Below are 16,222 nucleotides of genomic sequence, written 5' to 3' on the forward strand. Positions count from 1 at the left end.
TATTTCCACATTTATTTCAGGTTTTAGCCGCATCGCACTATTTGTTACATCCTCATTCTTTAACGTTATTCGAGGATACGTTATACTGGACGGACAGACAGTTGAATAGAGTATTGTCAGCACACAAGTTCAAGGGAGTAAACCAAACTGTAGTTTCTCACCTTATCTCGCAACCGCTTTCCATCCACGTTCACCATCCGGCCTTGCAGCCCTTGTCGGATAATCCCTGCGCCAAATTGCCATGCTCTCATCTGTGTCTCTTATCGCCCAGCAACCCGCTTGGATACACATGTAAGTGTCACGCAGGCTACAGACTAGCACCCACTGGCGGAACGTGCATTGAAGAAGACGTGCCGTACCTGATGATCTTGCGGGGCTCGCAAATCGTCGACGTTTCCCTTACAGCGGGAGATGTTACCACCGGACTGATTACGCCCGTAGTTGGAGTCGATGGCGGTAGACAAATTGACTTTGATAGACGTGACAGAATGATCTACTGGATTCAGGGTAGGGATGGAGACAACGAGAATGGAACCATTTATACTATCCCTTATGAGGGTGGCAATAAAACCGAATTTCCGAATCCAACTGGGGACTCGGGAATTGTCGGTTCTGCCGCAACAATGGCTGTAGACTGGCTCGGGCGAAATCTGTTCATAGGAAATCGTATTGCTTCTAACATAGAGGCAATTAAGATTGATGGTAAGATGCGATACCGCTCGGTGATCATCGCCAATACAGGAAACAGGACGTCTGTTGCCAAGCCGAAGGCGATGTGTCTTGACCCTACGAACGGCCACATCTTCTGGATTGACGACGGTGGTTTTTTGGTACCTGTAAAAATCGGGAGGGTTAATATGGACGGGTCTGATCCCATGGTACTCGTCGAAGAGGATTTCAGACCAGAAGCCATCACATTTGACGTATCAACAAAGACTGTATACTTCAGTTCTCAGTATCCAGTTTATATCAAATCCATGACCAGTGACGGGAAAGATGTGAAAACGATCTTGTCTGCTGATAATAATATCGCCCTGCCAAAATCCATCGCGGTCTACGAGTCAAGGCTTTACTATCTCGACCCGATTTTTGATAAGATTGAAAAAGTCGATTTACCTAACGGAGACAATGCTCAGGTAATAATTAGCAATGATGCGGATTTAAAAACTTTGACAATTTATAAAAAACGGGTCACCCGTCCGCACCCGTGCCTTATGAACAATGGAGGCTGCGAACAAATCTGCCTGCCCTCAACGTCATGGACCAACGTATGCGCCTGCAGTGTTGGATACAAGAAAGTGAGGAATACTGCCTGTGAGTCATTTAAAACATTTGCTGTAGTCAGCCAACTGGACGTAGTACGAGGTTACAGCCTGAAGGACGCTAAAGAGGCAATGGTCCCGATCACAGGTCCAGGTCATCACATTTTACACGTTGACGTTGACTATGCCGCGAACTGGATTTACTGGGTAGAATTCAACCGCGGTAATTGGAACGGTATCTTCAGGGTGAGACCAAACGGCACAGAAATACAGCGAGTGATAAAAGAAGGTATTGGGTCCAACGGTATACGAGGGTTGACGATCGACTGGGTTGCAGGTAATCTTTACTTCTCGAACGTGTTCCCTCACGAGAATTACGTCGAGGTTTGCTGGCTTGACGGTACTAACAGAAAAGTTCTTGTTAAAACAACGACTGATGCTCCTCGCGAGCTCGCTGTCAATCCTATAAAAAAAATTCTCTACTGGATCGACTATGGCCAGCACCCAAAGATTGGAAAGTCTTATTTGGATGGAAGCAAGTGGACACCAATAGTAACAACTAGAATAACCACTCCCAGAGATTTGACGATCGATATGTTGACCCATGATGTCTACTGGGTCGATTCCACGCTCGACATGATACAGAAGGTCTCCTACACTGGAGGAAACAGACAGACGATTCGCCGCAATCTGCCCAATCCAATGGGTGTTGCTATATATGGTGGGGATGTTTACTGGGTGGACCGAAACCATGCGGCTGTATTCAAGGCTGCCAAACTACCAGGCAATACTTCTCTACCACAGACAGTCCGAACCAACCTTCCCAAGCTCAGAGACATAGTTATATTCGATCAGAGTAGCCAGCCACTTGATAACACAAACCCTTGTGTTCAGATGTCTAATGGAGGATGTGAGCAGCTGTGCTTCTCATTTCCTGTGGGCGAACCGATACCGTACAAGTGCGACTGTGCAATTGGAAAGCTTGCTCCGGATGGAAAGAAGTGCCAATTCGTTAGCGAATATCTTGTTTTTGCAACGCGGACGGAAATACGAGCTATTAACTTAAACCCCCAGGATACAAGCCTTCCGTTTAAGCCTGTAGGTAACTTGACTAATGCTGTGGGTATTGATTTTGATTATCAGGACAAGAAACTCTTTTTCACGCAAATCAGGCCCTGGGCAAAGATCGCTTGGATGCACCTCGAGGATCCATCTTCATCTATGGAGATTCATAAGCTAATTGACTCAGGTATTAATCCTGAGGGAATATCGTACGATTGGACGCAGAAGAAGGTTTACTGGACAGATTCGTCAAACAACAGTATTTACGCAATGAACGTCGATGGAGGTGACATCATAATGATAGCCAGAGTCGACAGACCTCGGGCGATTGTTGTCGACCCTTGTAATGGATCGTTGTATTATACTGACTGGGGACGTTTCGGTACTTCAGGTAAAATTTTCCGCACAACTATGGCCGGTTCTTTGAAGAAAGCTATTATTGAAAAGGACTTGTCTCAGCCAAGCGGTTTGGCCATTGATTATGACGACCGTATGTTGTACTGGACGGATGCAGTGAGGGAGAATATCGAAAGGTCAGACCTTGAAGGTCGAAACAGAGAAGTACTTGTAGCAGCGACGATCTATCCATTTGCGATAACGGTCTTCCGCCAATATATATACTGGACCGATCTGCAGCTGAGGGGAGTGTTCAGGGCCGAAAAACACACCGGAGCCAACATGATTGAGCTTGTCAAACGGCTTGAAGATTCACCGAGGGATTTGCATATATACTCACCAGCCAGGCAACAGTGCACCGTCAATCCGTGCAACATTAATAATGGAGGATGTGATCAATCTTGCCACCCTGCACCTAACGGAACAGTAGAATGCAGGTGCAATGATAGTAGCAGGCTCGTAAACGAGGGTAGAATGTGTGTATCCAAGAATGTCTCCTGCGATGCGAATAAGTTTGCCTGCCGCAACGGACGATGTATTTCTAGAGTGTGGGCATGCGACGGTGACGACGACTGTGGTGATCAATCTGATGAGAATCCCCAATATTGTTGTAAGTTTATATTGACAATTACTACAGTTTTACAAAAATAAGTGTGGTAAGGAAATGTTAGCAAATTTTGATTGTTACTTAAAGTCACTTGAAGTCTGGCACAAGTGAAAAGTTGAAAACCTATATCCCATAAATTGAAAAAATCTGCAACGAACAATGAAACATACATCACTTGAAATTTTTAGCCTTGTTCATGTACACGTTCTAACAAAAAATTTCACGTTGTTGAAATACCATATTTTTTTTCGACGTCATTACTTGGCTATCAAACTGTTATTTCAGAAATAAGAAAGTCGTTGTTCAAAATGGTGAACTAAAAACTAATCCAATGACAACACTATTTCTGCTGTTATGACTTTCCAATTCCGCGATAGCATCCGCTAAGAATTCTTTGATTTCAACAATAGCCAAATGTCGGCTATTAAGAACTCCAGAACAGAATCCCAAAAATTTTGGTCTATCAAAGAAAGTACTTTCACATAGTCTAACAAATTCCCAAAAGGAAAAGGAGTCACACTTACACATGTTTCATAACTGAATCAATAAATACATAACTAATATTCAATTTATGCATGCGGTTTGTATTCTCTAGCTCATCATTCGTGTAGCCCATCTGAATTCCGCTGCAACAATGGCAGATGCATCTTCAGATCATGGAAATGTGACCATGAAAACGATTGCCGAGATGGAAGCGATGAACTAAACTGTACTTACCCACCCTGCGCACCTGGAGAATTTACCTGCGCCAATTACAGATGCATTCCACAATCCCAAGTTTGCAACGGGGTAAACGACTGTAAGGATAACACAACATCAGATGAAATGCATGAGCGATGCCCACAGAACTTCACCTGTCCTTTGAATCACCTTAAATGTGAGAAAACGAATATATGCGTCGAACCTTACTGGCTTTGCGATGGTGACAACGACTGCGGTGACAACAGTGATGAAGATCCTCTACATTGTGCTGAAAGAACCTGTCCTCAAACCAGCTTCCGCTGTCCAAATCATAGATGCATACCAGCTACCTGGTACTGCGACGGAGACAACGATTGCCTTGATGGCAGTGATGAACCAAAAGGATACTGTGGATCAGAGGGCAGAACTTGCTTTGGTGACTTATTCACGTGTGACAACGGGAATTGTATTCCCAGAATTTATATCTGCGACGGAGACAATGACTGTCTTGACAACTCTGACGAGGATGATCGACATCAATGTAGTATGTATTTAATGAAATTCGTATGTCGAACAAACTTGCCTTTATAAACTAATTTTATTTTATTCATAACTTCTTTTATCGCACAGACGACAGAAAATGTGATGAAGAAACGGAATTCACTTGCTCTGCCAATAAGGCCTGGAATCGAGCCCTATGTATTCCTAAAAAATGGCTTTGCGACGGCGATCCAGACTGTGTAGATGGGGCTGATGAGAATGCAACTCTCCATCATTGTCAGGAACCTACTCCGTGCGCCGATAATCAATTCACATGCAAGAATGGACGATGCTTGAACCAAGGATGGGTATGCGATCATGACAATGATTGTGGAGATGGTAGCGATGAAGGAAAAGACTGTCACGATAAGTACAAGACCTGCTCACCGATGGAATTCTCATGCCAGAATTTTAAATGCATCAGAAAACAATTTAAATGTGATGGACAAGATGACTGTGGCGATCACTCGGACGAGGTTGACTGCGGTATGCATGTTTATAGAATTTTTACCATCATCTATAACTTTAATGAAAATATATTTCATTCGTTATTGTTTCTAACGGTTGCATTAAAGTATTCCTTTTCTGATTTAATGCACAGGTAAGGGAAGGAACAGTACCTGTGCAACTCCTGGTGAATTCAAATGCAGAAGTGGAGATTGCATTGATCAGCATTTGGTGTGTAACAAGGTGCCAGACTGCGCTGATGAGAGTGATGAGCCGGCACACTGCAATGTGGACGAATGTGCGCGAATTGAAATGAATCAGTGCGGTCACAAGTGTGTCGACACTCCGACCGGATTTTACTGCGAGTGTAATCAGGGTTACAAGCTCTTGCCAGATGGAAAGGCTTGCGCTGATATCGATGAGTGTATTGAAAAGCCGGAAGTTTGTAGTCAGGAATGCGAAAACACTCCTGGTGGCTTCTATTGCAAATGTAACGAAATGTGGTACGAAAGAGCTGCTGATGAACACACCTGCAAACGCCGAGACGGTATCACACCTTGGATTGTATTTACTAATAAATATTACGTCCGGAATATGTCCATTGATGCTTCGATTTACAATCTCATGCATCAAGATCTCGTCAATGTTGTTGCTTTGGATGCTGATTACAAAGAAGAAATGCTTTACTTCTGCGACGTTACTGCCAAAACAATATATAGGTATGTGGTATGAAATTCTTCAATACTGGATTATTTCACATAACTCGAAACAAACTTGCTAATTTTCTGTCTACCCGAAAATACCTTATGACCGATCTCGTTTCCTTTTATTTGCCTTAATATTAATTTGAAAACTCACTCTTAGGGCACCACTCGGTGGCGGAGACAAAGAGATAGTTATTCGTCATGATAGTCATGGCTTAGAAGGTATTGCTGTTGACTGGGTAGGTCGTAAACTTTACTGGCTGGATAGGCATTCCAGGCACCTAGATGTCTCAGAACTAGATGGTACCAGCAGAATGACTCTGAAATCCGAAATCGCCGATCCTCGCGCTATAGTCGTTCACCCTGGCACAGGATATTTGTACTTTACGTCATGGCATCTTCAGGTAATGGCAGTAAAAGTTCTATCATGATGAAATAACGATATGTAACAGTTTGGGCCGCGAACTCATGTCACAGAATTCAATCACATCAAGTACATGACACTTATTTATTGCAGGCTTACATTGGCAAAATAGGAATGGATGGCAGCAATTTTACGCGAATACTAACTTGGAAAGACGATATTGCTTGGCCAAATGCTCTGACGATCGATTACTTTACAGACAAAATATTTTGGGCTGACGCTCACCTGGATTACATAGCATTTGCAGACCTCGAGGGCCACAACCGACGTATTGTTCTCTCAGGTTCATCAGTACCTCATGTTTTTGCAATAACTGTATTCGATGATACAATATTTTGGACTGACTGGAACCTGAAGCAAATAAAGAAGGCTGAAAAATTCTCTGGTGCGCATTCGACCCTTCTGAGGAATACAACGCACAGGCCTTATGACATACATATTTACCATCCGCTCAGGCAACTACCGTACAATAATCCATGTGCCGAAAACAATGGTGGCTGTTCACATCTCTGCCTCATCTCTCCATTAGCCAAGTCTTATTCTATCGATAGCTATGGTCGATCCGGAGTTACATCTTTCAAATGCAAATGTCCAAATCAATATGTGCTCGGCGAAGACGGTAAAACATGTCTACCTAACTGCACCAATGGCCAACACCACTGCGGACCTCCAGATGAGAAATGTATTCCATGGTTCTGGAAGTGAGTCATTAAAAAATTGTTAAGCAAAATAGTCACCCAATTCCAACTTTAAACTTGACTAATAATCTTAGGTGTGATGGTGAGAAGGACTGTAAGGATGGATCAGATGAATCGCCAAGCTGCCCGCCGCATCACTGCAGGCCAGGGATGTTCCAGTGTGACAATGGCAATTGTACACCAAGCGCAACCGTCTGTGACGGAGCTGATGATTGTGGGGACAGAAGCGATGAGTCAAAGTGTTCTCTCGATTGTCCAGATTTGGAATTCAAGTGTAAATCCAATGGCCGATGCATACACGATTCCTGGAAGTGCGATGGTGATGCTGACTGTAAAGATGCAAGTGATGAAGATCCAAACATGTGCCGTAAGCTTATTTCATAACAACTTCGCCAATGATATGAAATTTTTTTGATTCAACCATTGGACATTTTAAACATACTTTATTCTATTTCAGACAACAGGCCATGCGACCCAGAAACTGAATTTCAATGTAACAACAAGAAATGTATTCCCAAGCTGTGGATGTGCGACTTTGACGATGACTGCGGGGATGATAGTGACGAGCCAGCATATCGCTGTCGACAACAGAATTGCACCAACGGATGGCAACGTTGTCCTGGGCGTACAAACTACCGTTGTATTCCCAAGTGGCTTTTCTGTGACGGAAAAGACGACTGTCGCGATGGTTCTGACGAGCAGCCTGAAAATTGTCCAAAGTGCGATTTGACCACTGAATTTAAATGCAGTAATAATAGATGCGTCCCTAAACCTTGGCTATGCGATTTCACTGATGATTGTGGTGATGGAGGAGACGAAGCCGAAGCCATGTGCAAAGACAAGTACAGGAAATGCTCAGAGTCGGAATTCCGGTGCACGAATGGCAAATGTATCGCTTCTAGGTGGCGATGTGACCACGAAGACGACTGCAGTGATAATAGCGACGAAATCGACTGTCAAGATTTCGTCTGTAAGGTATTTAAAACATATTGCACAGTAAACAAACACTTTCGTTTTTTTTACTGATTCCAAAACTAACTTTACGAGAAAGAAGGTACACGACTATACTTGTATATTGTGATTTAATCAAATAATAGTCAATTCAAATTAGTGGTGTATGTTTATTGTTCCATTCTTTATTTTATATGAATGGAATAATAAAAGTAACAGCTATAATTACAACCTTCTTTTGACTACTCAAGATACTAACGGAACAAAATTTTCAATAATTATCATTTCAGTATTCTCTAGCATAAAAAAAATTAAGTCCAACCTATTATTTCCCAAGAGGGACATATTACTCAGCATTTTATTTTCCTCGACAATTCTATTATATTCTACTGCAACTAATACGTATATTCTATTATGACTTTAATATTCTAATCAATCAACACTTCATTAATTTTACCACAGCGAATACTTTTTGAATCTCTGATGGTGATTTTATTTTCAAATATTCCTGTGTACTCTGCTCTAAACACAATTTTGGGTATAACGTTGACGTACTAAATCTTAAACCGTCTTCACTGTCTTTTGCATGTAAATATTTAATTCAGATAACGGCTGCTTATTTTTCATTAAATATTGAAGTCACCTGGCAGCACATCTCGCATTACAGCTTTTCCCATAAGATCAAAAAAGTTGTTTTTTTTGGCATCCATTACATTGTTATAATTTTTTCTGTATTGAATATTAATAACTTGTGTTGAGAAAAAAAATTTCCGATACCGTTTCTCTGGCATATTCAAGATCTTTATAAGCCAATCTACAACTTGTTTGAAAATTGTAACTAACCTTGTAACCCAATAGTGTAACGTGGATCTCAAACTAAGTTTGAACCGTGACGTTCCTAGTTCCTTTTCACAGTTGCGTCATTATAGATAAAAATTATTACTTCAATTGTTGTCAAATATGTGCGAACTCCTGCCAATTATTCATAGTGCAAAGTATGCTTTATAGTGTGAAATGTACGTTTGAAGTAAGCGAATAACGTACATCATTTTGTTTTCATACTAACTCAAGAGTAACTAAGTTATTGTGTATAATGCAAAAATATTATCTTTTTTCGACCATGGTATCAGACTATTCACAGAGTTTTTTCGTTTTTTTAAAATTCCATTTAACTTCAATTTCTAATTATTAAGCAGATTTTCGAGAAATTTGTTAGAAATAGCTTTTCCATTAAATGCTTTGTGTATCTTACTCTTTTTAAAACGTGACCCTATTTTTTCTTATGTAATATCAATTTCTTGTTTAGAGTGGCACACTGGCATGTTGTCCAGTAAAATTGTAGTTGGTGCATGAGAGTAAAATTTGCATAATTCTGTATCCACATTTCGTGGTCAATCATAGTTTCTGAGTTGTATTTTTTTTTTTTACATTCATAAACCCTGTTCTAAAAATATTTTGAATTTGGACCTCTTATAATAGATTTATAACATTATCCTTATATAATTTTCCCTAATCTTAGAATTTAAACAATAAACGTTGATATCTTCCATTCATGCTATATTGCTTTTACTTTGTTTTCACAGAATGACACATTCAAATGTGCAAGTGGACATTGCATCGCTTCGTACTTGCAGTGCGATGGCGCTCGAGACTGCCATGATATGAGTGATGAGATTGGATGTAAACCTAGGTATCCTGAGGGACGTTATTGTCCCGAGTCTCGATTCCAATGTGACAATACTCTTTGCGTTTCATTTGCCGACCGTTGCGATGGTATTGATGACTGTACTGATGGTTCCGATGAAAATCCTGCCATGTGTGGTAAGTAAGATGTCCTCGCACTTTTCATAAAAGTGTAGCCTATAGTAGGAATAGCAGTGATACTGTAAAATATTCAAACCCCATTCTTGGTATCAAAGTAGTTAAAACTATGATTCGAAAAATTGTCTATTTACAGCCATGTTCACCTGCGATCCATTAAGGAGATTCCAGTGCTTGAATCGCAAGTGCATACCGAAATATCAACTTTGCGACGGCATAGATAATTGTGGGGATGGTTCTGATGAAAATAACATGACAATGTGTGCAGCCAAAATTCGACCCTGCGATCTTAATACTGAATTTCCTTGCGCAAATAAGAAATGTATCGATAAATCAGAGCTGTGTGATTTCGAAGATGACTGTGGAGATGCCTCCGATGAATTGGGATGTCGTAAGTGTAGTAGCGATATTCGTAATTATAATTTAAAAGCCTGATTACAAATGTATTCTACATGCGCCCTGGAATATTGTTAATTTATAAAAGTAATTCAATTTAACTTCACTTTATTTCAGATCACAATAAACGCTGCTCACAAGACGACAAGGGCGGGTGCTCACACTATTGCCATGATTTAAGTGACAATGGTTATATATGCGTTTGTTACCCAGGCTACATAATATCTGCTAAAAATCACAAGTATTGTGAAGACATTGACGAATGTGCCAAAGATTTGCATCATTGTTCCCAACTCTGCACGAATATAAATGGATCTTATTCCTGCTCATGCCGTCAGGGATTCCATCTTTCTGATAATCTGAGCGGTGTGTGTCGTGCTGAAGATCCCCAAGTGACGGTATTGTACGGAAATGGTCCAGAAATACGTGGTTTCAATCTTCACAAACACGAAGAGATGGACGTCGTCGCCGACGAGGAAAGGGTCAAAGCTCTTGATTATGATCTAATAATGGAATACGTGTATTGGATCGATGGTCACAATAATACCATCAAACGATCCTACATGCCTAATGCCAGAAACGGCAACGTCAAAATCGGATACGCCCAGGATCTTAATATAAAGAGTAAGTTCGATATTTTGCCTTGGAAAAAATGAATTATAATAATTTTCGGCAAATTTCTGTACGACCTTGAATCTAAATTTGAAATCAAAGCTAATCGTTATCAAATTGAATGTGTGTTTGTGAGATGCATTAGTGAAAAACAGTCTTGCCATGAAAAGGTATAGATAACTTTATTAACTTTAAGTTTATCAAGAAAGAACTCATTCGTCTACAGTTATCAATAATCCAAAATAATTTTTTTCTACAGGTGACTCAAAGCTAACTAATTTGGCACTCGACTGGATATCTGGAAATCTTTACTGGACGGAAATCGACTCTTCGGGGACAAGGCCACATGGGCGCATTATGGTGGCAAAGTCAGATGGTCGATATAGACGAAGCTTGGTTACCGTGGGTCTGGAGAGTCCAACGTCGATCGCGGTAGACCCTGAATTAGGACGCATGTTTTGGTCGGATGCAGGACGGCAGCCTAAGATTGAAGTCGCGTGGATGGATGGAAGCAAGCGGCACCCAATAGTAACTGAAAGATTGACCACCCCATCAGCGTTGGTGATAGACTACGAGATGGATCACACCTTGTACTGGGCAGATGGTGACGATAACGTTATTGAGTCTGTCAGACCGGATGGCTCGAATAGGAAGGTCATTCTGGAGGGCGGAAATCTTCAACATCCGATCTCTTTAGATGTTTTTGAGAACAATATTTATTGGACAACGCAGAAGGGAGACCTCGTCCAGAGAGATAAATTTGGCAGAGGAGTAACCGTCACATTGTTGAATAACGTGAAAGTTCCAGCAGGTGTCAAGGTGTATCATCCACTCAGATACAATATATCACTGAGAGATCCCTGCCACACAGAACCTTGCACTCATCTATGCTTGGCCGTACCTATGGGCCACAGATGCCTTTGCCCAGACAGCGCTGGACCAAGACAACCTCATGCCAGCGAAAGAGTCTGCGATGCTGTGGCCGAACGGCCGCGGCCATCTCCCAGGGAATGCCATTGCCAAAACGGTGGTCTCTGCAGGGTATCTGTAAACAATGAACTCGAATGCGCTTGTCCAACAAATTTCCATGGGGTTCACTGTGAAGTCAGTATTGTTGCTGCTAGGGCTGGAACCTCCACTGCTGCTATTGTTATTCCTATCGTTGTTGCTATTTTATTCCTACTTGGAGCTGCGGCAGTATTCATCGTTCTGAAAAAGCGACCGTTGTGAGTAAAATTTTTTTTCTAGCATTTTCACCTTAAACAGAGATGAATGTTTATTAATAAAAGTTACTTGTAATCATGAATGTGAACTCGACCGGCTGGAAATATCAGTCATGACAAACAGCTCTTATTTCATAAAAACTAAAGAATAATACGCAAATGTCTTATTCAATATAATAGGGATTAATATCACCGCATCTTCAATGTTGAGATCTTCCAAAGGTAATTAACCATGCTCTTATTACAGTGGAAAAACCACAGGCTTGGGCAGTATAACGGGATCTCAAAGTGTTTCGTTCAGACAAGGCAGCAACGTCGAATTCGGCGAATCTACACCCGAAAGAATGGTAAATAGTTGTTTTGCAATTATTCATACTTTACACAAAATACATTTTGTTAATTATTCAAAGCCACGTTTTCATGATCAATTTGCACCAAGCATTTTAATCTTGAATATTGTCAGGTTGTTGGCAATGTCTGGAAAGTTGCCAAAAATTATTTGGTAACTGTTAAGACTCATAACAAATTTCATATCTAATATTTGTCATTTCTCTACGGACTGTTAATAAATATCCACTAATAATGGACTTGATTTTGAACAGTATTGCAAATAAAGTATGCGTCTTGCTAATATAGTATATAACACTAACTCTGCACGTTGTGTTACAGGAACCTCTGGACGTCGAGTATAACTTGAATGATATAAACAATAAGAATAGGGACTTCAGTAATCCAATGTACGACGCAGTAAATTCTGATCAAACAGGAGCAGCAACAAATGGAACAAGCGCGGCCAGTGGTATTTACGAAGTACCAGCTGAAATGAAGCCGTCTAGTATACAACAAAAAGAGCCTCCTCAGCTCCACTTAAAGAGGCGAGAACTTGATCCTACACCTGTCGATTCAGGAAAAGATACGCAGCAATTAGTCGAGGAAGACAAGTCAGAATGCTAGTATACGATCCAATAGCTTTATTGCTTGTACGCGACAGTGGTTCTCACTACTCGTTCTGTCCCGACCATGAAGTAGCTACGAGAAAAAAAAAAAACGAATAAAACTGGTGTTACAAACAGCAGCATGATTACGTGAAAATTTCGTTTAGTTTCGTTTAGCTAAGAACAGTTCATCGTTAGAATGGGGGATATGGAAGTGAAACGAATTATTAGAATGCTCTTTAATAAGGGAATAAAAAAGTGAAGATAGGAGAGTAAAATATTGATAAATTAATAAATTAATAAATAAATTAACGAAAAAATAAAAGGTGCAATTCTTTCTACATGGCAGCTTGTATATAGATTTGTTATTTGAAGTTGAGGTATTTGTTATGTTTTACGATCGAAGGCAAGAAACCTGGTTGTAATAATTTTATCTGAATGATGATTAGTTTTTATATATTGATGTTGATGACTGTCATACAGATAATACGTATAATATTTTAATTTGCTACTCCTGATTCGGTTGATCTGGAATAATTTTTTTGATCAGATTGTGTCATTTAAGAAGTAGATGTGATTTGTATAAGTCTTGTAAATATAATTACTACAAATATTATCTAAATATCATGTTATCCGTGTTACCATAAAAACGCAACAATACATTCCATTGTTTCAAGAAAAAACGTCACGGTAGTAATTGGTGTAGATGTATGTCACACACAAACGTATTATACATAAAAAATGAACCAACTCATGATGATCGTCTTTAAAACAAAAATAATAAAAAAATGACGCTAATAAATACGAAATAAGACCAATTATACAGATATAAATATACATATATAAATGTATATATATTATTGTTACATAATGTTTACATGAATAGTTGAGGTAGAAGAAAAAAAACTAAATCATCACGATACGCGATGCAAGTGGCCAATACATATCCAATTTGTGATCTAACAGTACGTATATTATATAGCCGTTTTTATGGTGAATGGAGTTTTTTAAATTAAAATATATGCATGCCTGTATTTTTATTTTTACATTATTTTCTTACTGGCAAGCACACGTTAAGTTAACAAGGATCATTATTAATTATTATGGTAGAAATTATTGGAAAATGCAAGTTATTATTATTATTATATAAACACGTAAATAAATATTTCATTACATAGAAGTTTATTAGTAGATAATAAAACGCTCAGAATGTTTGGTCGGCGACATCGACGTATAGGTATTGTACATTGTTCTAGACAATTCAGAGTGAGTCGACACTAGGTATTCGCTTACCTGCCTCCCTATTTAGTATCTATTACCTTATTTTAATAAAAGTTTTTATTCACATTAAATGTAAAACAGATTCTTGATTGAAGTGGCATTTGATTAGTAATGAGTAAACAATAACAATATCCACATTGAAAGGTCCGCTTTGTGGATTGTCACAAAATTTGTCGGCACATTCAATAATACGATGTACTTACTTGCGGACAATAATTTCAACCTTTACTGAGACTTTCAGTGTTAGGTATTCAGCTATCTTATCCCGTATTCACGTTTCTTTTTCTGGAGTATCTGATATAATCGGCCTGAGTTTATACCTTCGCGATTTTACATTAGAGTCCTTGTGTTAGTTGAATATACTTTAGCCTGCAGGTCTTTAGTTAGGTCTCCGCAAGTAATTTGTTATTCACTAATTGTGTAACGATTTATGTTTTAAAACAAACGCGCAATATCTCCACTGGAAGCTAAAAGAAAATTTTAGAGAATGAAAAACGTTACAAGGTGCTGATTAATGCTGTAAATATATATATGTGTGTGTATTTACATATGATATTGTGTATTTTTTACATTAATAGTACATTGTAGTGATTTTTCACACTCCCACCCAGGCGGATCTTTACAGAGCCTTGGTATACGCGCACATGTATTATATGTTACTATTTTAGTTTTTTGCAAGAAGTCGTGAAGATCGTAATTTTCAAATAATGCAAATATATATATATATATATGTGTGCGTGTGTGTGTCTGTGTGTGTGTGTATTGTGCAAACGTCATAAACTTATACCGTCCAACAATAAACAATAAGGCTAACCACCAATTACTCCCTATATACTTATATAAAGACAATAAACAATAAAAGACGAGTATTGTAATAAATATTCATATATGTTATACAAACATGGCAATTTTTAACAATAATGTTGATAATGATAATACATTTCAATTTCATATTTTACTACATGTATGTATAATATATACAAAGAATTCTATATAATAATTTATCGATTCATAAAATTTATGTACAATTTACGATCAAAGATATGATAATAATCATAATTTATCTGTGCTACAGGTGTATACTAGTACATGAGTACGTACCATATAAGTGTGTATACCAGTACACGCGATATACAGAGATCAAAGTGTGTCACAATATTAGTCCTAGCTCTGTTATCATTGATGCGTCCACACGTATATACACATATATTATTTTGTGAAAGCCTGCAAGTTCCCTGAAGAGAATGAAAGAGAAAATATAGCAATTACGTGTATATTAATAAAATGATATATTTAGTATAAACTTTAAGTCTGTGCTTCTTCTCCGGTTCGTATATTTATCTACTGTATCCTCAAAAACGTTTGTGATCAATGTAGATTAATATTATCTCTAACTATGCGAAATTACTTATCACGATATCACAGGAGATATTTGTCTTATGCAGCTGGAGTGGCAATCGACAAATGCCTCCTAACATGGATTATAGATGTGTGATAAAAATCTATATTGAACATAGATCGAGATTAAAGCCTAATACATATACAGGGTGCCTTAAAATTAATTACAATTTTTCCGTACGCATTGAGGGTGCGTTTTACGAGTTAGCTTTTGAAGACGAACGACCCGCACAAACCCATTTATTGCGTCAATAATTAAAAATCGAGGGATACTACCTGTATGTTCAAAATTACTATTTTTTAAAGCTGACAAGTGAGACGTGCACTTGATAGGGCAGTAAAATAGAGGCATATTCTCATGACTTACTGACGACTTTCTTCTCTCCGTAACACCATGCATTGAAAAGTGCGAAAACGTAATGTATTGCAGCTATAGAATTATATAATATTACACTTCCGATCGTGATGTTTGAATTGTCAATATTACGTAACGTTCTTTTAACAATCTTTAACGACATTTTATTAAAATGACCCTGTAAATTCATAGCAATATATAACTCATACTCAAATAGCTCTATACTCAATGCGATAAATGTATGATTCTAATCATCGCCCAATTGTAGGCATAAACAAACATAGGTGAATGGAACAAACGTTTATTAAACAATTTCGATTTAAAGAACTCAAGGTTAAACATCTTTCAATCTCTGTAACTTCTACTACAGAATCCAATCTGAAATATTCAAACAATCCGTGTGCAGTCGCATTCGGCGCATTACATAAT

The 16,222-nt window shown here is 38.9% G+C and overlaps 1 protein-coding gene across 1 annotated transcript in view; it reads left to right on the forward strand.

The window, feature by feature from the left end:
• Positions 1-13,494, forward strand: part of LOC124406653 (low-density lipoprotein receptor-related protein 2) — a 46,649-nt gene extending 33,155 nt beyond the window's left edge. Inside the window, exons 10-23 of the mRNA XM_046882148.1 lie at positions 21-3,330; positions 3,923-4,552; positions 4,639-5,034; positions 5,150-5,714; positions 5,860-6,103; positions 6,217-6,824; positions 6,896-7,188; positions 7,279-7,796; positions 9,356-9,593; positions 9,730-9,984; positions 10,107-10,613; positions 10,861-11,827; positions 12,072-12,171; positions 12,494-13,494. Of these exons, the coding sequence (XP_046738104.1) occupies positions 21-3,330; positions 3,923-4,552; positions 4,639-5,034; positions 5,150-5,714; positions 5,860-6,103; positions 6,217-6,824; positions 6,896-7,188; positions 7,279-7,796; positions 9,356-9,593; positions 9,730-9,984; positions 10,107-10,613; positions 10,861-11,827; positions 12,072-12,171; positions 12,494-12,778 (8,916 nt within the window). The 3' untranslated portion in view covers positions 12,779-13,494. The remainder of the gene's footprint in view (positions 1-20; positions 3,331-3,922; positions 4,553-4,638; positions 5,035-5,149; positions 5,715-5,859; positions 6,104-6,216; positions 6,825-6,895; positions 7,189-7,278; positions 7,797-9,355; positions 9,594-9,729; positions 9,985-10,106; positions 10,614-10,860; positions 11,828-12,071; positions 12,172-12,493) is intronic.
• Positions 13,495-16,222: the final 2,728 nt, after the last annotated feature.

Source organism: Diprion similis, chromosome 6 (assembly GCF_021155765.1).
Source record: "Diprion similis isolate iyDipSimi1 chromosome 6, iyDipSimi1.1, whole genome shotgun sequence".
NCBI classification, from domain to species: domain Eukaryota; kingdom Metazoa; phylum Arthropoda; class Insecta; order Hymenoptera; family Diprionidae; genus Diprion; species Diprion similis.